At 40.0% G+C, this 15,366-nt stretch overlaps 1 protein-coding gene across 1 annotated transcript in view; it reads right to left on the reverse strand.

Moving 5' to 3' along the window:
* Positions 1 to 12,326, reverse strand: part of LOC306859486 (bone morphogenetic protein 7-like) — a 47,289-nt gene extending 34,963 nt beyond the window's left edge. The window contains exon 1 of the mRNA XM_079400526.1: positions 11,711 to 12,326. Coding sequence (XP_079256652.1) covers positions 11,711 to 12,110 — 400 coding nt within the window. The 5' untranslated portion in view covers positions 12,111 to 12,326. The remainder of the gene's footprint in view (positions 1 to 11,710) is intronic.
* Positions 12,327 to 15,366: the final 3,040 nt, after the last annotated feature.

Here is a 15,366-nt window from a genome sequence, read left to right on the forward strand (position 1 = left end):
AAAGGGAAGAAAAAAACTGAAAATAAAACTTCTGTCATCATTTATTTACTCACCCTCATGATGTCCCAAACCTGCATGACTTTCTTTTTTCTATAGGACAAAATAAAACCTTTAGCAGAATGATCTGCTGAGCTCCAAAAAGCGCCATGAAAACATCACAAAAGAAGTACAAACTAATCATTCGATGGAGAGGAAGAATTTTTTTGAATCTTTTGAAGCTCAACAGTATGAATCAACTTTCATTTTCACTCTGTGGAAAAGAGCAGCTCAGACATTCTGCAAAACATCTCCTTTTTTGCTCCATGCAAGAAGGTCAAATGGGTTTGATATAACATGAAGATGAATAAATGATGACAGTTGCAAAAACTGACATGTCAGGTGAGGCAGTCTGGTCATTCAAGTGAGATTCAAACTCGTGACATCTCTCTATGCCACATCAGCTCATCACTTTGGTACTAAGGCCTCCATTGGACTGAAATTCTACAATCCCTCCTGAATGGGGCATCATTTATTTTCCATGACAGAGACTGGTAATAGTCCAGGACAAATGATATATACAAGTTTATTCCTCCACAACACAAACACACCATGTAAAAACAGTAAAACTATGGTATGATGTGTTCACCTGTGAATGTGCATTGAGTCAGACACCTTTTCATGACAACACATTGCTAATCCTAACAAATTTACCCATTACATCATGCTTCCCCAATTAAGCTCCTTATTACCTAGCCGCTATAAAACATTACTGACTGCCAGCCGTGTGTGTGTGTGTGGAGGCAGAAAGTAATGTCCATGTGGATTACCCATTGTTGTAGTGAGACTCCAGAGAGTTTGTGTACTATCGAGGGGCTCACTGATGTGTATGTGTGTGTGTATTTGTGTGTGTGTGTGTGTGTGTATACACACCATGGATGTGTGTGAAAGTCATCAAGTTTCTTAAAATAACTGAAAATGTCATCTTTTTTGTTTATTTAGGTTGTATTATGTCATGTGGTGCAACCCCTCAAAGATTTGTGAATTAATCATTTATTATATTTGTTTCAAAAATGTTCAAAACCTTTTTAAAATAATATGATAATAATAACTATAGCGGTATAGGGGTGCGGTTAACTATTATTATTATTATTATTATTATTATCATCATTAACGGTGTGGGGAAATATCTGATTAATTTTTACTTGACGATTACACCATATGACATTTAAAGAGACGTTCTCTTGAAAAAAATACTTTTTTTCATTCAATTTTTGTGTTCCATGTCATGACAATAAGTAAGTGATCCTTTTCATTATTGGTTTAAATATAATTTTAATTGCATTATGTACTTTTTGTTTTTGTTATTCAGTCATATTATCAATTTGATGCCACTCACACACTATTAGATGCAAACAAACATTGGACAGGATAATAATAATGAGTTGTTTTCTGTAGAGCTTTGGTTCATAATCTATGAACACTGAACTGACTTGAGCTGAATAAGGACACTATTGGAATGTTGTAACATTAATGCTGTTATTTTCTTGTTGATTACTATGAATCCGCTATGAAACAAAGCACTATTTAAATAAATGTGACTTGACTATCTCTTAAATCACCATTGTCTGTTTCCTCTAAACATCTGTGAAGTATTAATGGTAATGCACACAAGTTCGTTTACCTTTATTCACCATGTTCGGATGTGTGGCTCATGATGCCAGGAGCGCTGTTTAATTTTTATGAATCCTCCAGAGACTGTGATGTAAATGTGACCAGATCAAATAAGACCAGGAATCAATTAGAGGCATAATAACTAAGAAGCCCTGCAAACGTGTGGTATTTAGTCTCTCTTCCTCCCTCCCTCCCTTCCTCTCATCTATCTATCTATCAGAGATTCCACTCGCATGCTAGCCAGAGGATCGCATGAGAGCAAGCTGTGACTAATGCTGAGACTAATGCTCTCAATAGCGTATTAGCGAGGCTGAGAGACGGAAAACAGACCCATAAAAAAATTGATGGGGTAATGACGTCTCTTTCTCGTGGCAGGTAGCAGACAGGCCATTTCCTCAGCCGACGGGACTCTCAGCACGGGTCGGCCGGTGTGTGGAAAGTTTTGGGGTGCGGTTGAGCTAACGGCAGGGGTCAGGTCAGGTCAAACTCATTTCACCCCTCTCCATCTTACTCTCAGACTGCTGGAAGTCTGAGCGCTCAGAGAGAAGTTTCATTCGTAATAGACGAGATCCTGTCAGATCATCAGGACTAATTCATCCTGGAAGTCTAGTGTTGACTGTTCAATTGAACCATTCAAATGCACCTGGATGCACATCAAATTTTTGCAAATCCTTTAGAGAGAATTAGTGTGAAAATAGTTGAATGTAGATAAAAATGCACTATTTTAGCAAATTATTATTACTGCATGAATGTTTCAAGCAGCGAACGTGAGCAGACATAGTCACGTTTTTGGTGAACTGCTTCTTAATGTGATTGTAGCTGAGAACTCTGGCACACAATTTTCCAAAGAAATCTTCAACACACTTAATTTGTATTTTTTTTTTCAATGGATTTCAATCTTTTTGTCTCGAAGGCTCCCCGTTTTCAAATGAAATTTTGAAGAAATATAATTTCAGGACACATCTTGATTTTCAGCATTTTAATTTTCTAGATTACAGTTTAATTATTTAAAAAATATTAATAAAAAGTTATTAATTCAAATATTAATTTAGTCATACTGCCCCAAGATTAGAGTTATATTATTTTAATATTTTAATAATAATTTATTAATTTAAATATTAATTTAGTCATCCTGCTGCCACAATTAGTTATTTTATTATTTCAATAAGAATTTATTAATTTAAATATCGGTTTAGTCTCCAGCTGCCACAATTACAGTTTATTTTAAGACATTAATATTCATTTATTCATTAAAGTTTTCATTTAATCTTTCTGCTGCCCGCTTGGAAGTGTGCTGAAGTGCCCTAGTGTGCTTAAAATTTTGGGTAACACTTTAGTTTAGTGACCAATTCTCACTATTAACTAGCATGCATATTACTAGCATATTGTTTGTTTATTAGCACTTATATAGCACATATTAATGCTTTATTCTGAATGGCCATATTGTACACCCTTAACCCTACCCCATACCTAAACTTAACAACTACATTATTAACTATTAATAAGCAGCAAATTAGGAGTTAATCGAAGCAAATATTGTAGTTAATAATTAATTAGTAGTGAGAATTGGCCCCCAAACTGAAGTGTGACCAAATTTTAATTTGAATAAACAGCTCTTAAAGCGTCTGTTTAGACTGGCATTAATATTCATATGCAAACAATACAGCAGATTTTGTACTGAGAGGGATTCGATACGATTTGCACCTTAGGTCACATGTCAAGATCCGCTGTTGTTACATAAAATTATGATTTAGTGGCACTCACAAACAGGCTAGTTTGCTAAATGGCCGTGAATAGCACCTTGAAGAAGAATCCAGAACCGACACTAGTCTCTGTATGTCTGTACTCTATAGTCAGACTGCATTTTTATGCTACATTTGTCTTGGTGGGAATAGGCCTTTTAGACTTTGCAATCAGTGATTTATGAAGATCCATTTAAGATAAGATTGCTTACAGTAGATTTAGGCATTAGAATGTAAGTCAGCATACTAGTTTTTGGAACAGACCTTCTTCACATTCTCTTTGTTACTGCTATATAGTTCTGGTGCTTTAGTGACCCTGTACAAAAATAAAGTGTTGTCTGCACTTGTTTTCATCCACATAGATAAAGACAAGAATATGGGCTGTCACAACATACAAAGAAACAAAACATATTAAATGACTACACAGCAAGTCCCTCTTCTTTCAATCAGAATTTCAATCAGAAGCACCTCGTGTGTTTAGCTCTACCACCCATTTTCTGCATATCTTTTCCTCCAATGTCTCATTCTCTTGGCTTTTTGTTGCTCGGCTCCCACATAAGGTGAATAGAGCAAATCTTGTAGTGGCCAGAATTATAGTTCTCTCTTTGGACATGTTTGTATGTGTCCTGACACGCTAGGATGGGGACATCTCACCAAAAAATTTAACTGTCAGACTTTGTTTCCCTGTGTCTTGTGTTTCCACGTGCTCCAATTATTACTTCATTTGTCCCCAGCCCTGTGTTTAATTACTCCTCACCTGTTTCTGTTCTTCCTCGTTTGATTTCTTAGTGTTCTTAAGCCCTGTTTCTCCCTGTCTCCCAGGTCCGGTATTGTTGGTCTTACCCCCGAGTTCCACGTTCCGTGTGTTGGCTTCAATAAAGAAGGATTATAGAACGTTCTCCATGTCTCCTCGCTCCTTGCTCCCCGAGCAGTGTGACAGAATACCGGACCTATACCGATGTGGCGATGGAGATCGCCGCACGCTTCATCGTCCCTTTCCCCGAGTTTTCGTGGGAGTTCTGCAGGCTCGTCGCGGCGATGGCCCTCGATGACGCCACCATCCTCTCGCTGTTCTGGCACGGGGCCAATTCCCACCGTACCGTAGACCTCCAAGATACCACAGGACTATGCTGGAGGGAGGGGATCCTCCAGTGTCTGGAGAGTGTCCTGCCCCAAGTCAGAACCAGCCCGCCGTCGCCCGCGCCTCTCCCTAGCCCGCCGTCATTTGCGGCTCCCCCAAGCCCGCCGCCGTTTGCGGCTCTCCAGAGCCAAGTCGCTGCCTGTGGCCAACGCAAGCACGCTGTCCGCGGGGAAGTTCATGCCGCCGTTTGGGGCTCTCCCAAGCCCGCCAGCAGAAAGTATGGCAAGCCTGCCTGCAAAGAATATAGCAAACCTGCCGGTCGTTGCCGTCCCAAGCCCAGTGCCTGCTCCTCGACAGTGCCCTCCTGTGCCCACGCTTCCAGAGCGCCCTCCTATGTCTCCGCTGGTCCCGTCCAGCCCTCCTACATCTCCGCTGGTCCCGTCCAGCCCTCCTGCGTCCCCTACGTCTCCGCTGGTCCCGTCCAGCTCTCCTGCGTCTCCTACATCTCCTCTGGTCCCTTCCAGCTCTGCGCTGCCCGAGCGCCCCCAAGTGTCCGTGCTGCCCGAGCACCCCCAAGTACTAGATCGAGCCCCTTCTTCCCCCAAGGAGTTTTTTGGGGGGTAGTAGGGCTCCTGCAGAATAGGCGGGGGCTGGGGCCGCGGTCTTGGAGGCAGACCAACCAAGCTCCCTGCTCCGCCATGGCCGCCCAAGCTCCCGGCTCCGCCGTGGCCTCCCGGGTCTCCTGTCCCACCATGACCTCCCGAGTCCCCTGTCCCGCCATGGCTCCCGGAACGGGCGCGGCTCTGGAGGCCGGTAGCCCTGCCCCCTCATCCCCGGAGAGCGCCCACCCCCCACGTAATGTCAGACTTTGTTTCCCTGTGTCTTGTGTTTCCACGTGCTCCCTGTGTTTCCTGATGCCCTTATTTGGACTTCCTGTTCCTTTCCTCGTATTGAGTCATTATTAGTTCATTTGTCCCCAGCCCTGTATTTAATTACTCCTCACCTGTTTCTGTTCTTCCTCGTTTGATTTCCTAGTGTTCTTAAGCCCCGTGTCTCCCTGTCTCCCAGGTCCGGTATTGTTTGTCTAACCCCCAAGTTCCAAGTTCCGTGAGTTGGCTTCAATAAAGAAGGATTATAGAACGTTCTCCTTGTCTCCTCGCTCCTTGCTCCCCGAGCAGTGACTTTAATTGAGTCAGACCACTTTGTGTTTTTTTCCTTTAAAGACTTTGATATCTGCCCTGCTTTTCATGAATACATGAACTCTCGTGAAAAAGTAGTGTGCTTAATGGTATTGCATGTGCACTTGTAGTGTACTTCAAATCTTAAAAGTATATATTAAAAAAAAAACTGTACTTGCAGATAATATTAATTAAATAAAATTCCACTAAGTGTACTTAAACAGATTTCATTTTCATGACTGTTTCTTAACACACTTACGCACACTTTTAAAAAGTAAATAAATATTGTATTAATATAAAATATTGACTTTAAAGTTCCATTCAAATCATTGTTTAATATTTTTTCGTAATTTAAAGTATACCTATTGTAATGTGTTAACATACTAAGGCATATGGACGCCTGGAAAAAAAGTGGAAAAAAAGTTATTGCGACTTTTTCTCTCACAATTCTGACTGAGAAAAAAAATCCCCTGAAATACACGTAGTGTGGAGGGGAGCATATGTTGCTCTAAATCCTATATATTAACTTTCAGAATTCATAGTGCTGGATTTGGACTCGTCTGACCATAGAACACTTTTCCACTTTGAAACAGTTCATTTTAAATTAGTCTTGGCCCACAGGACTCGATGGCGCTTCTGGACCATGTTCACATATGTCTTCCTTTTTGCATGATAGAGCTTTAGTTGGCATCTGCAGATGACATGGTGAATTGTGTTTACTGACAGTGGTTTCTGGAAGTATTCCTGGGCCCATTTAGTAATGTCAATAACAGAATCATGCCGATGAGTGATGCAGTGTTGTCTGAGGGCCTGAAGACCACAAGCATCCAAAAAAGGTCTTCGGGCCTTGTCCCTTACACACAGAGATTTCTCCAGTTTCTCTGAATCTTTTGCTGATGTTCTGCACTGTAGATGATGAGATATGCAAAGCCTTTGCAATTTGACATTGAGGAACGTTATTTTTAAAGTATTCCACAATCTTTTTACGCACTGTTTCACAGATTGGAGAGCCTCTGCCCATCTTTACTTCTGAGAGACTCTGCCTCTCTAAGACATCCCTTTTATAGCTAATCATGTTACAGACCTGATGTCAATTAACTTAATTAGTTGCTAGATGTTCTCCCAGCTGAATCTTTTCCAAATTTCTTGCCTTTTCAGCCCTTTTGTGCTCATTTAGTGAATAAAAGTGTAATATTTCTCCGTTTAAACATTTATGTTCTCTATGTTCTATTGTGAATAAAATATTGGCTCATGTGATTTGAAAGTCTTTTAGTTTTCATTTTATTCAAATTTTAAAAAACGTCCCAATATTTCCAGAATTCAGGTTGTACAAATATAAAGCCATTATTGGCTTCCATTGGCTTTTATGACTTATCTTCTTTTGTGCTCAACAGAAGAGTGAAACTCATACAGGATTGGAATAACTTGAGCTTGAGTAAATGATGAAAGAATTTAAAATTTGGGATGAACTGTTCCTTTAAGTCACAAAAGCACTTTTAAGTTCAACTAATTGCATTTAATAGAAATGTAATCTACATTTAAATTAAATTGCAATTAACATGCATTAATGTGCAATTAAGTGTCTGAAAACTTTTTGTCCTTTTAAGGTTCTTCACAGTCACCATCCACTGTAATTATATGGAATAGAGCAGCCTAAGCATTCAGCTAGGAATCAACACTGATTAGTATTCCTCCTTCATGTGATTTATTTGAGTAGTATCTTGCTGAGTGTCTTGCTGAGTGTCTGTATTTCACACTGAAAAGCATGTTCTAGATCCCTGGAGCGTTCACACACCCTCTGCAGTGTTGACTCGTGTTCCGTGTGGCGTGTTGCATTTACATTTTGCATACATGCCGTAAGCCATTTACACAGCTGGGCTTTTTACTAAGATGACTCAGAGACAAAATGTCCCGATGCCCTGGGGTCCAAAGAAATCAGAGACCCACCTATTTACTTTACACACGGGCATAGCATCTCTGTTATCATTAAACCTAACAAAATAAGACCCTTTAAGGGGCAGAATGACATGACACAACTAGAACGGAGATATTAACTCAATATTAAAATGAATTACATAAAAACAGTCACTGAATATCATCAAAACTATGCTATATCCTAAACACATCATAACTCAGATGGCTCTATAAAACTCTCAACTCAAGTACAAAGCCATTGCCTCCAGATCTACTACAAACAATTTTAGTGAGTCCCACCTGTGCTGGAATTGAAACACACTTCATCTGACAGACGGAAAGATTCATTCTCTTGGAACAGCAAGACACCCACATGTCTGTCGTAAATTATGCCCCAGCCTTATGAAACATTTGTAGGAATGAAGAGGGTCCGGCCGTGCCAAACAAAGCTTCTTTAGAGCCTGTCGTTCAGCAGACCTCCCCACCGTGCTTTAGAGGAGTATCTGTGAAATCAGATCCACAAGTGTTGTCATAATATTTTAAAAGCAGCGAATGCCACCCAGCTTCATTCAGGAGGAAAGAGTACAAGCCATCCAGATGGAGGGCACAAGATGTACACTTTCTTTTCATCATAATTGATAAACATTTTTTTCAAAGCGTTGCATTTTAGCAGTTTGTATGGAAACCAATGGTGCTCAAAATTTGTAATAATTTCCAAAACACATCTGTCTCGAAACTTTGCCAAGCACATTCATAATCCTAAATGAGAAATTTTCACAAAATGTCAAGAAGAAATAAATAGTTTAACCACTATTTTGACCAATTTGAAAATCGAGTGTTGGTCAAATTGACCCGAATACAACAGGAGGGTTAAATATCTGTTTGATTAACTCTAAAATATTGATGGCGAACTGAGATGGCGTACGTACAAAAACGCTGCCAGTCACTGACTGGCTTGGTGCTCAAGAAGCAAAGACACAGTCACTGACACTTCCATTCCTTCTGGAAAACGGGATATGTTCATAATTGTAAATAACTCACTTGTTCTCAAAATGCTCCAGATGAATCAGTGTAGTTTTCAAAAGATTCAGAGATTGGACTCACAAAGCAGCTTTCCTCTCATTGTTTTAAAGCCATGACACAGATCATCAAAATGAGGGCATCCATATCACTATATGGGGGCATCCAATTCATGTGATTTATTTCTTTTTTCTTTAGGAAAATGGTTTAGGAAGAAGGCGTTTTGATTGAAACATTGGTTTATCTGAATTAAACTTTGAAATCTGCAACAGAACGCAGGAGCTTTTCTTCACTGAAAGGATCTCTGAAAGTCAAAAAACAGCTCAAATTATGCATTTCTTCTTAAAACCATTGGAAACATAATTGGGCATTTCATAATTTGAAGGGATTTGTGGAAAATCATATTCCAGTAAACATTAAAAACTCTTTAGATGTTATTGGACCACATGTGGTTTCTGTGTGAACTCTTTTTGTTTTCCTTGTGTTCATTTTGCTTATGTAAAACATCTTTGTTATGATTAACTGTAAGGTTTATGGATCGCAGATTCAGTGAAGAAAGCAAAACCCTTGTATCGTATGGCATCCAAGCAGTGTTCTCTGGGCCTAATGCAATATATCAACTACGCAACCACCAAGGTGAAAATTAAGTAAATATACATGCATATCTGCACATTCTTCCTGCAAAATGCCAAAGGGGAAAGTCTCTGCTGACACTGTGTTTAATATAAAAGGTGTGCTGTGGCACTTCATCTTGGTTGAATGAAGCGGCTACAGCAGGTTGTTTCATTTAAAGCTGGCGGGAAGAGCGAAAGCGGAGCACAAAGAGAGAGAGGCCCTTGATTCTGCGAGCCTCTGTGGTCAAATCCATCTGTGTCAGTGCTTGTCCAAAATAGGCACAATACAGCAGTCCTCTGGATAATTACACATTCCAGAATAAGAAACACTGTCACCTCCCTCCTTATAGTCATACACTTACTTACTTACACACACAAACACATTAGCCTTTCTCAGATTAATCATTTCTTTTAATTCTAATAAACAAAATATGTTTGTAATTCTCATTTTCTCATTTGTCCTCATTTCCTGACCCTCATATCATTCCAAACCTTTAAATCAGCCCAAATATCTTCTTTTGTGTCCACAGAAGAAAGAACGTCATACAGGTTTTAGACGTTATAAAGCTTTTATTGATTCAAAAGAATTCAGATCATCATTTAACTATCACATCCAACCCATCTCACCAATAAACAGCAATACAAATCACACCCTTAACAACATAATTGCTCTTATCGGACAATAAATCACACTTTGCATGGCAGTGTTGTACTTGCTTGCAGATGATGACACTTTAATGAGGAAACTAACAGGCCTGCTGATAAGACAAGTCAGGTACTTAACATTAAGGCAGGCAAAGTTAGGCGGTGTCAAAGATTACACTTTAGCTGGAGGTAAAGGTGGATGACTAAAAGTTGCTTGAATGGTGACCTGGGAGCGTTCATACAAGACGTGTTGCCAAAATACCAAAGTTATTACAGTTAGTGTTTTTATAATAAAACAGTGAACCGTAGCTACCACAGTGCTGAAGAAAAGGCATGTATATGTGTCATGGTTTTACAGTAGCAACAATAAATGTTATTGGCAGAAACTATGGTTTCCATAGTTAAGGGTCATTTCATTGTCGCTTTTGAATGCAAGAACATATGTGAGCGGCCCCATAGGATCTCTCACTGCAGTTAAGCAAACAAGTCATGAGACGTACTTTGCACTTAGCAAAACATTTGTGCCTCTGTCAGCTGATATCATTACTGCAGAGAAAAAAAAACTGAAGATAAAGAGACCGTTGAGCTCCCAGACAGCCAACTCTGAACACCTGAACATTAGCGGAGGACACAGCTGGCGCTGAGACAGCAGACGCTTGGGAATGCGACAGCGCTTTATTATCTCTGCCCAAAACACACAATGCAAATATAGGTTTCCATTCACCAGCATTAGGAGCTTGGAAATCATGCCAAGGTTAAGACTTTGCGCAGATAAGTGGCCTAATAAAATCAAACAAACAATGAAGGAGAGAACTATGCATGCTATTTGGCCCAGGAACAAATAAAACATCTAAGACTCTCGGGGGAAAAATCCCCATTCTTAGGCCAGTTATTATTCACTCAGCCCTGTTATTATCTGATTTGTGTGGCGGGTCTTTCCTGTTGATGCCAAAACATGGAAGAGGCAGAGGATCAATCTGATTTTTGACTTTTATTTGAACTGACTATCAGATAGAATAGAAATGCAATCGCATCATGATGTTTCACATTCAAGTGCTGCAGTTTCATTAGCCACTCTTTGACTTCCAAAATAAACCACATCGGTTTCGCTTTTGGAAGCAGACTTTGTGACACTGTCAAGAACATCTAAACAAACACTAAAAGGTTATGCATGTTATGCAGCTTGAAATTGTTTCTTGTAAACTATCAATCAAATTTGACCCAAAATATGTTTTTTCCTAAGTTTTAACCCACATAATTTTCTCAATGCTAGGGTACAATGGCAATAAAACCCCGATGTGATTTTTCTTCATAACCGTTGCATGGTCTTATTGATTTTATCAAACGGTTACTTGCATATTGAGGGCACAAATTGTTACTAGAATGTTCGCTTTTCGCTTTTATTGGGAAGGGGCCTCAACAAAGTAGAATAAAACGCTGTGATTGGTGAACAGGTGTTTTGCCTCAGCTGTTTCAATATATTGTGAAAAATAACACAGCTGGATGGCCAAATTGACCAATCAGAGGCACAGACCTGAACTTTCCGTTTTATAAACAAAGATTTTTGACTGATGAATTGACCAATCAGAATCAAGTCCTATTCCAGAGCGCCTTGTAATAAAGTTCATTAAATAGACATTTTTGTCAAAATTGTGTCCAAATGTTCTTTAGTGCTTCTCTATTAACTCCATTAATATTTAATGACTATTTCATAGTACACATTATGACCAAATAAGAGCGTTTATGCACTGTATGAATTTTAATATCCTATAGTTGAATTGGTTTCAAATTGGTTTGATTTAAGCCTCATAGGTTGGCAGGTTAAATTATGGCATTTGACATCCCAGAACTGTCAGTGCATCTTACCTAGATTAACAAAGCTCATGACCATGTCCGCGTCGTTCAGAAAGTTGTTGTCCTGAAGGGTCGCGATTGGCGGTCCCTGAGTGGTGAAAACGGGCTTGTACGGGTACGAGAAGCCCTCCTCGTCTCCCTCAGTGGACATGGCATTGTACAGATCCAGCATGAACATCGGCGCGGCGTTGTGCTTGCCGTGGAGGTGCGGCCGCGGCCGGTGCGGTAACCCGAGGATTGACAGGATCTCCCGCTGCATCTCCCGGCGCTCCTGGCTCTTCAAGCGCCGGTGGATGAAACTAGAGTGGACCTCGTTGTCCAGAGTAAAGTTTGTAAAGACCGTGTCCGCCAGGACGCAATATCCCCAAACGACCGACAGAACAAGAGCGCTTAAATCCAGCAAAGAAACCATGATGAACTTTCGCGCAGAGTTTCTCTAATATAAATGAGCCAATCCAAATAGGTGATGACTGAAACGTTAACTCTGGTTTAATTAGTTATTTTGCTCCCACATTTCGCCCACTCGAGAACGCTCTCGGATTCATTAACGCACTTGTAACCTGTTGCTTTTGTTTTAAACCAATCCTGGAGCGCTCAACCTGTAGACGCACAGCGCTCTGAGTAGCCTACAGAAGGAGGAGCGACGCGGAGCCGCATAAACTCCGCTAACAAAGCGGAGAGTGGGAGGTATGAGAACGAGACTGATAACGGCAGGGTTATCTCCGCAGATGCTTGTCTCTGAACTGTAATGATGGGTGGAGGCTGCTTTACGCGCTTCATGGATGCGCGTTTTCAGAAATGCACCTGCGGCGCAAGTTGCCCCGACGCGCGTCTCGTTGTGTAAAGATATTGCAACATGTCAAGGAGAGTGTATTATACTGCTGTTATTACCTGTAGCGCTGGAGATCGTACCTGAGGGTAGAGATTGCAATCAGAACATCTCAAAAGCAAGTAGAAAACGTTAGTTTCACGCTGGCTTTAGGCTAAATTATGGGAGGTTTGTCTGACCTCATGTTTCAAACGTGTATAAATAACCTAAACATATAACAGAATAAATCAATAAGCAGATAAATAAAAATAAAGTGATATTGGGTTTCACTTTATTTTGATGGTCCCTGTAGAAACGTTGCACCTCTATATTAACTCTTTCATTAGAGTGTATAAGTAGACTGGTAGGGTTAGGGTTAGAATAAGTTGACATGTATACTTGCAAAGTTACGTATAGATCTGTTGGGAGACAGTTTGTTGACACATAAATGCTTATTGTCAACAGAATGATCAAAAGGGAACATTAAAATAAAGTGTTACCTGGTATTGTTCAGTGCTTTGAGCAAACACTATTGCAGAAGAACGTTATAGAAATATAGGCCTACTGTTCACTTTTTAATAATCACTTTCTTGTAGATTACACAGCTCAATATATCTCAAAAACTCTTTGCCTATAGTTTAAACCAAGCATATTGCTTTGTTTCTCAAGGAAAGCAAGAACTGATAAAACGGTGTTGAATACATGAAGTCGCTCTGGATTAAAACATGCCAGATGCGTAAATGTAAAACATTTTAAAGACAAACCTCAACAGAAATTCCTCTAAAAAGTCCACTACGCTGAAAGCTACTGAATAATTTGCACACTCGTTACACAGCTGCATGTATAAACATGCCTTTACAGCTTGATCCGGATGGCAACACCTTATTCATATACTGTAAAACAAATTGGATTGGTGGAGATTTTTGATTTGAATGGCTACAGCAAAACTGATTCTTCTGTTAAGATTGTTGTGGCAAAATTTTTGCTCCGTTTACTTTTGCCTCTTTGTGACTTTAAAGCCGGCATGGAATGAAAATTTGTCCTGCCATAACTGGACCTTCCAGTGAAAATGACAGACTTAATTCTCTATGGAGATGAATACCGCACATCTCCATTCATTTAGGCTGTTTAAACACTGCCCCTGCAAGTTCTTGCTTATCTGCTGCTTTTGAGTGCAATACAAGTGTTGCCAAATGCCTTTAATAAGAGAACAAAGAAAACATTACAAATGACAGCATGCCTGCCTTATTTTTTATTTACCAAATATATTTAAATATCACCAAAGTAGCTCCTTGTCCCAAAACATTAATAAAAGTCTCCACAACAAAGGTCACTACAAAATACCCAAATTGGCAAAAGCAATGCCCACATATCAAAATCCAACAATCTAGAGCCAAGTCCCAACCTAAATTGTTTTCTTTTTCGATAATCTGTTACACGCAGATGTACATCACAATACGGAATTAAATATCTGTCGCTACACTGATAAAATATTATTTACTTAAAAATAGGTTTTCATACAGAAATTGCCAGTAAACAATTGCAAAGGAATTGTCAAGTAACATCTTGAATTAAATGCAAAATTTTTAAGCAGAAAAACTGAAACAGTGTTTTCTTGTAAAATGTACTGTAATAATTTTTTACAGTATATTTCTATTTCATTGCAACTTTAAGCTATTTCACCACTCTTCATTTTGCACTTAAACAAACAGAAAATTAAGGAATATTACATATTTTGGTTTTAAATTGGTTCAAATAAAATGAATCATGAAGATGTGTTGATCGCATGATCATAAAAATAACTTTAACATAACATGTAAACTTCACCAATAGCCTTCTTCTTGGGGGAAATAAAAAATGCAGAAAGTTAAGCAAAAGTCTCCTTTTATTCTCATGGCTGAGAAAGGTATGAGAACTCCTTTGTGATTTATAGAAATGCTCATATAATGACCGAAACAGCCAGATATATACGGACTCAGATGGCAGACAGCTGTTGTGTAAGGCCAATCCCACTTGCCCCTTACGGCTCAGCACCTCTTAAACACTCAGTTTAATGCGCCGCTTCTGAAGCTCACCTGAGCTGTTTATTCTGTCACCCCAACACATTAACTTCCAGACACTCGGTACAGTTAAGAGCCACGCGTAAAAGGACCCAGTCACAAAGATATTGCAACAGCTTTGCCTTGAGCACAGGTGTCAGGTACACTCATTAACGTGGCTTCAGCACCAGGGGAACAGGGCAGTCCCAGATGTGAACAGCTGCTGCTTTGATTTAGGTTTTGGGAAGATGGAAGGAGAGGAAGTCACTCTTTGCTTTACGCCCCTTATTGTGTGCATTTCTCATTTAAGAATACTTTTAGTCCTTTGATTTGCAATGAAAATAAATGTGCTTAATCTGCACCAAATATCCATTTATGCCTCGATCAGTGTTAAATGCCTGAACCATGTAAACAGCTCTTTCCACTTCGAATCAGTGAATGGCCGCAGGTGTTTACATTGAGGCAGCGTCTGATTGAGGGCTTAAAAGCAAAAGACATGGTTTCAGTTAAAACTGTCCTTCGTCCCTGTATGTGGGAGGCAGGGCCCCCCGGTCCGTCTCTCGGCCCAACAGAGAGCTGTCATTCTGGGGAAGGACAATAGGAACAGACCCCCCTTTGTTTCAGCTCTGGTGGCCCTTGTGACCGGCACCGTAAACAGCGGGCACAGGCTGATTTGCCGGCCTGGATAGCCACACTGAGGAGCTTTTGACCAGGGGAAGTTAAGCAGAACAGCACCCTGAGATCTCCCAATGAGTCTCTCTTTCAAGCACAATCTCTCTCTCTCTCTCAGCTGCACTCACCCTCTTGAAAACAAATTTTAT

This window comes from Barbus barbus (genome assembly GCF_936440315.1).
Source record: "Barbus barbus genome assembly, chromosome: 40".
Classification (NCBI taxonomy): Eukaryota; Metazoa; Chordata; class Actinopteri; order Cypriniformes; family Cyprinidae; genus Barbus; species Barbus barbus.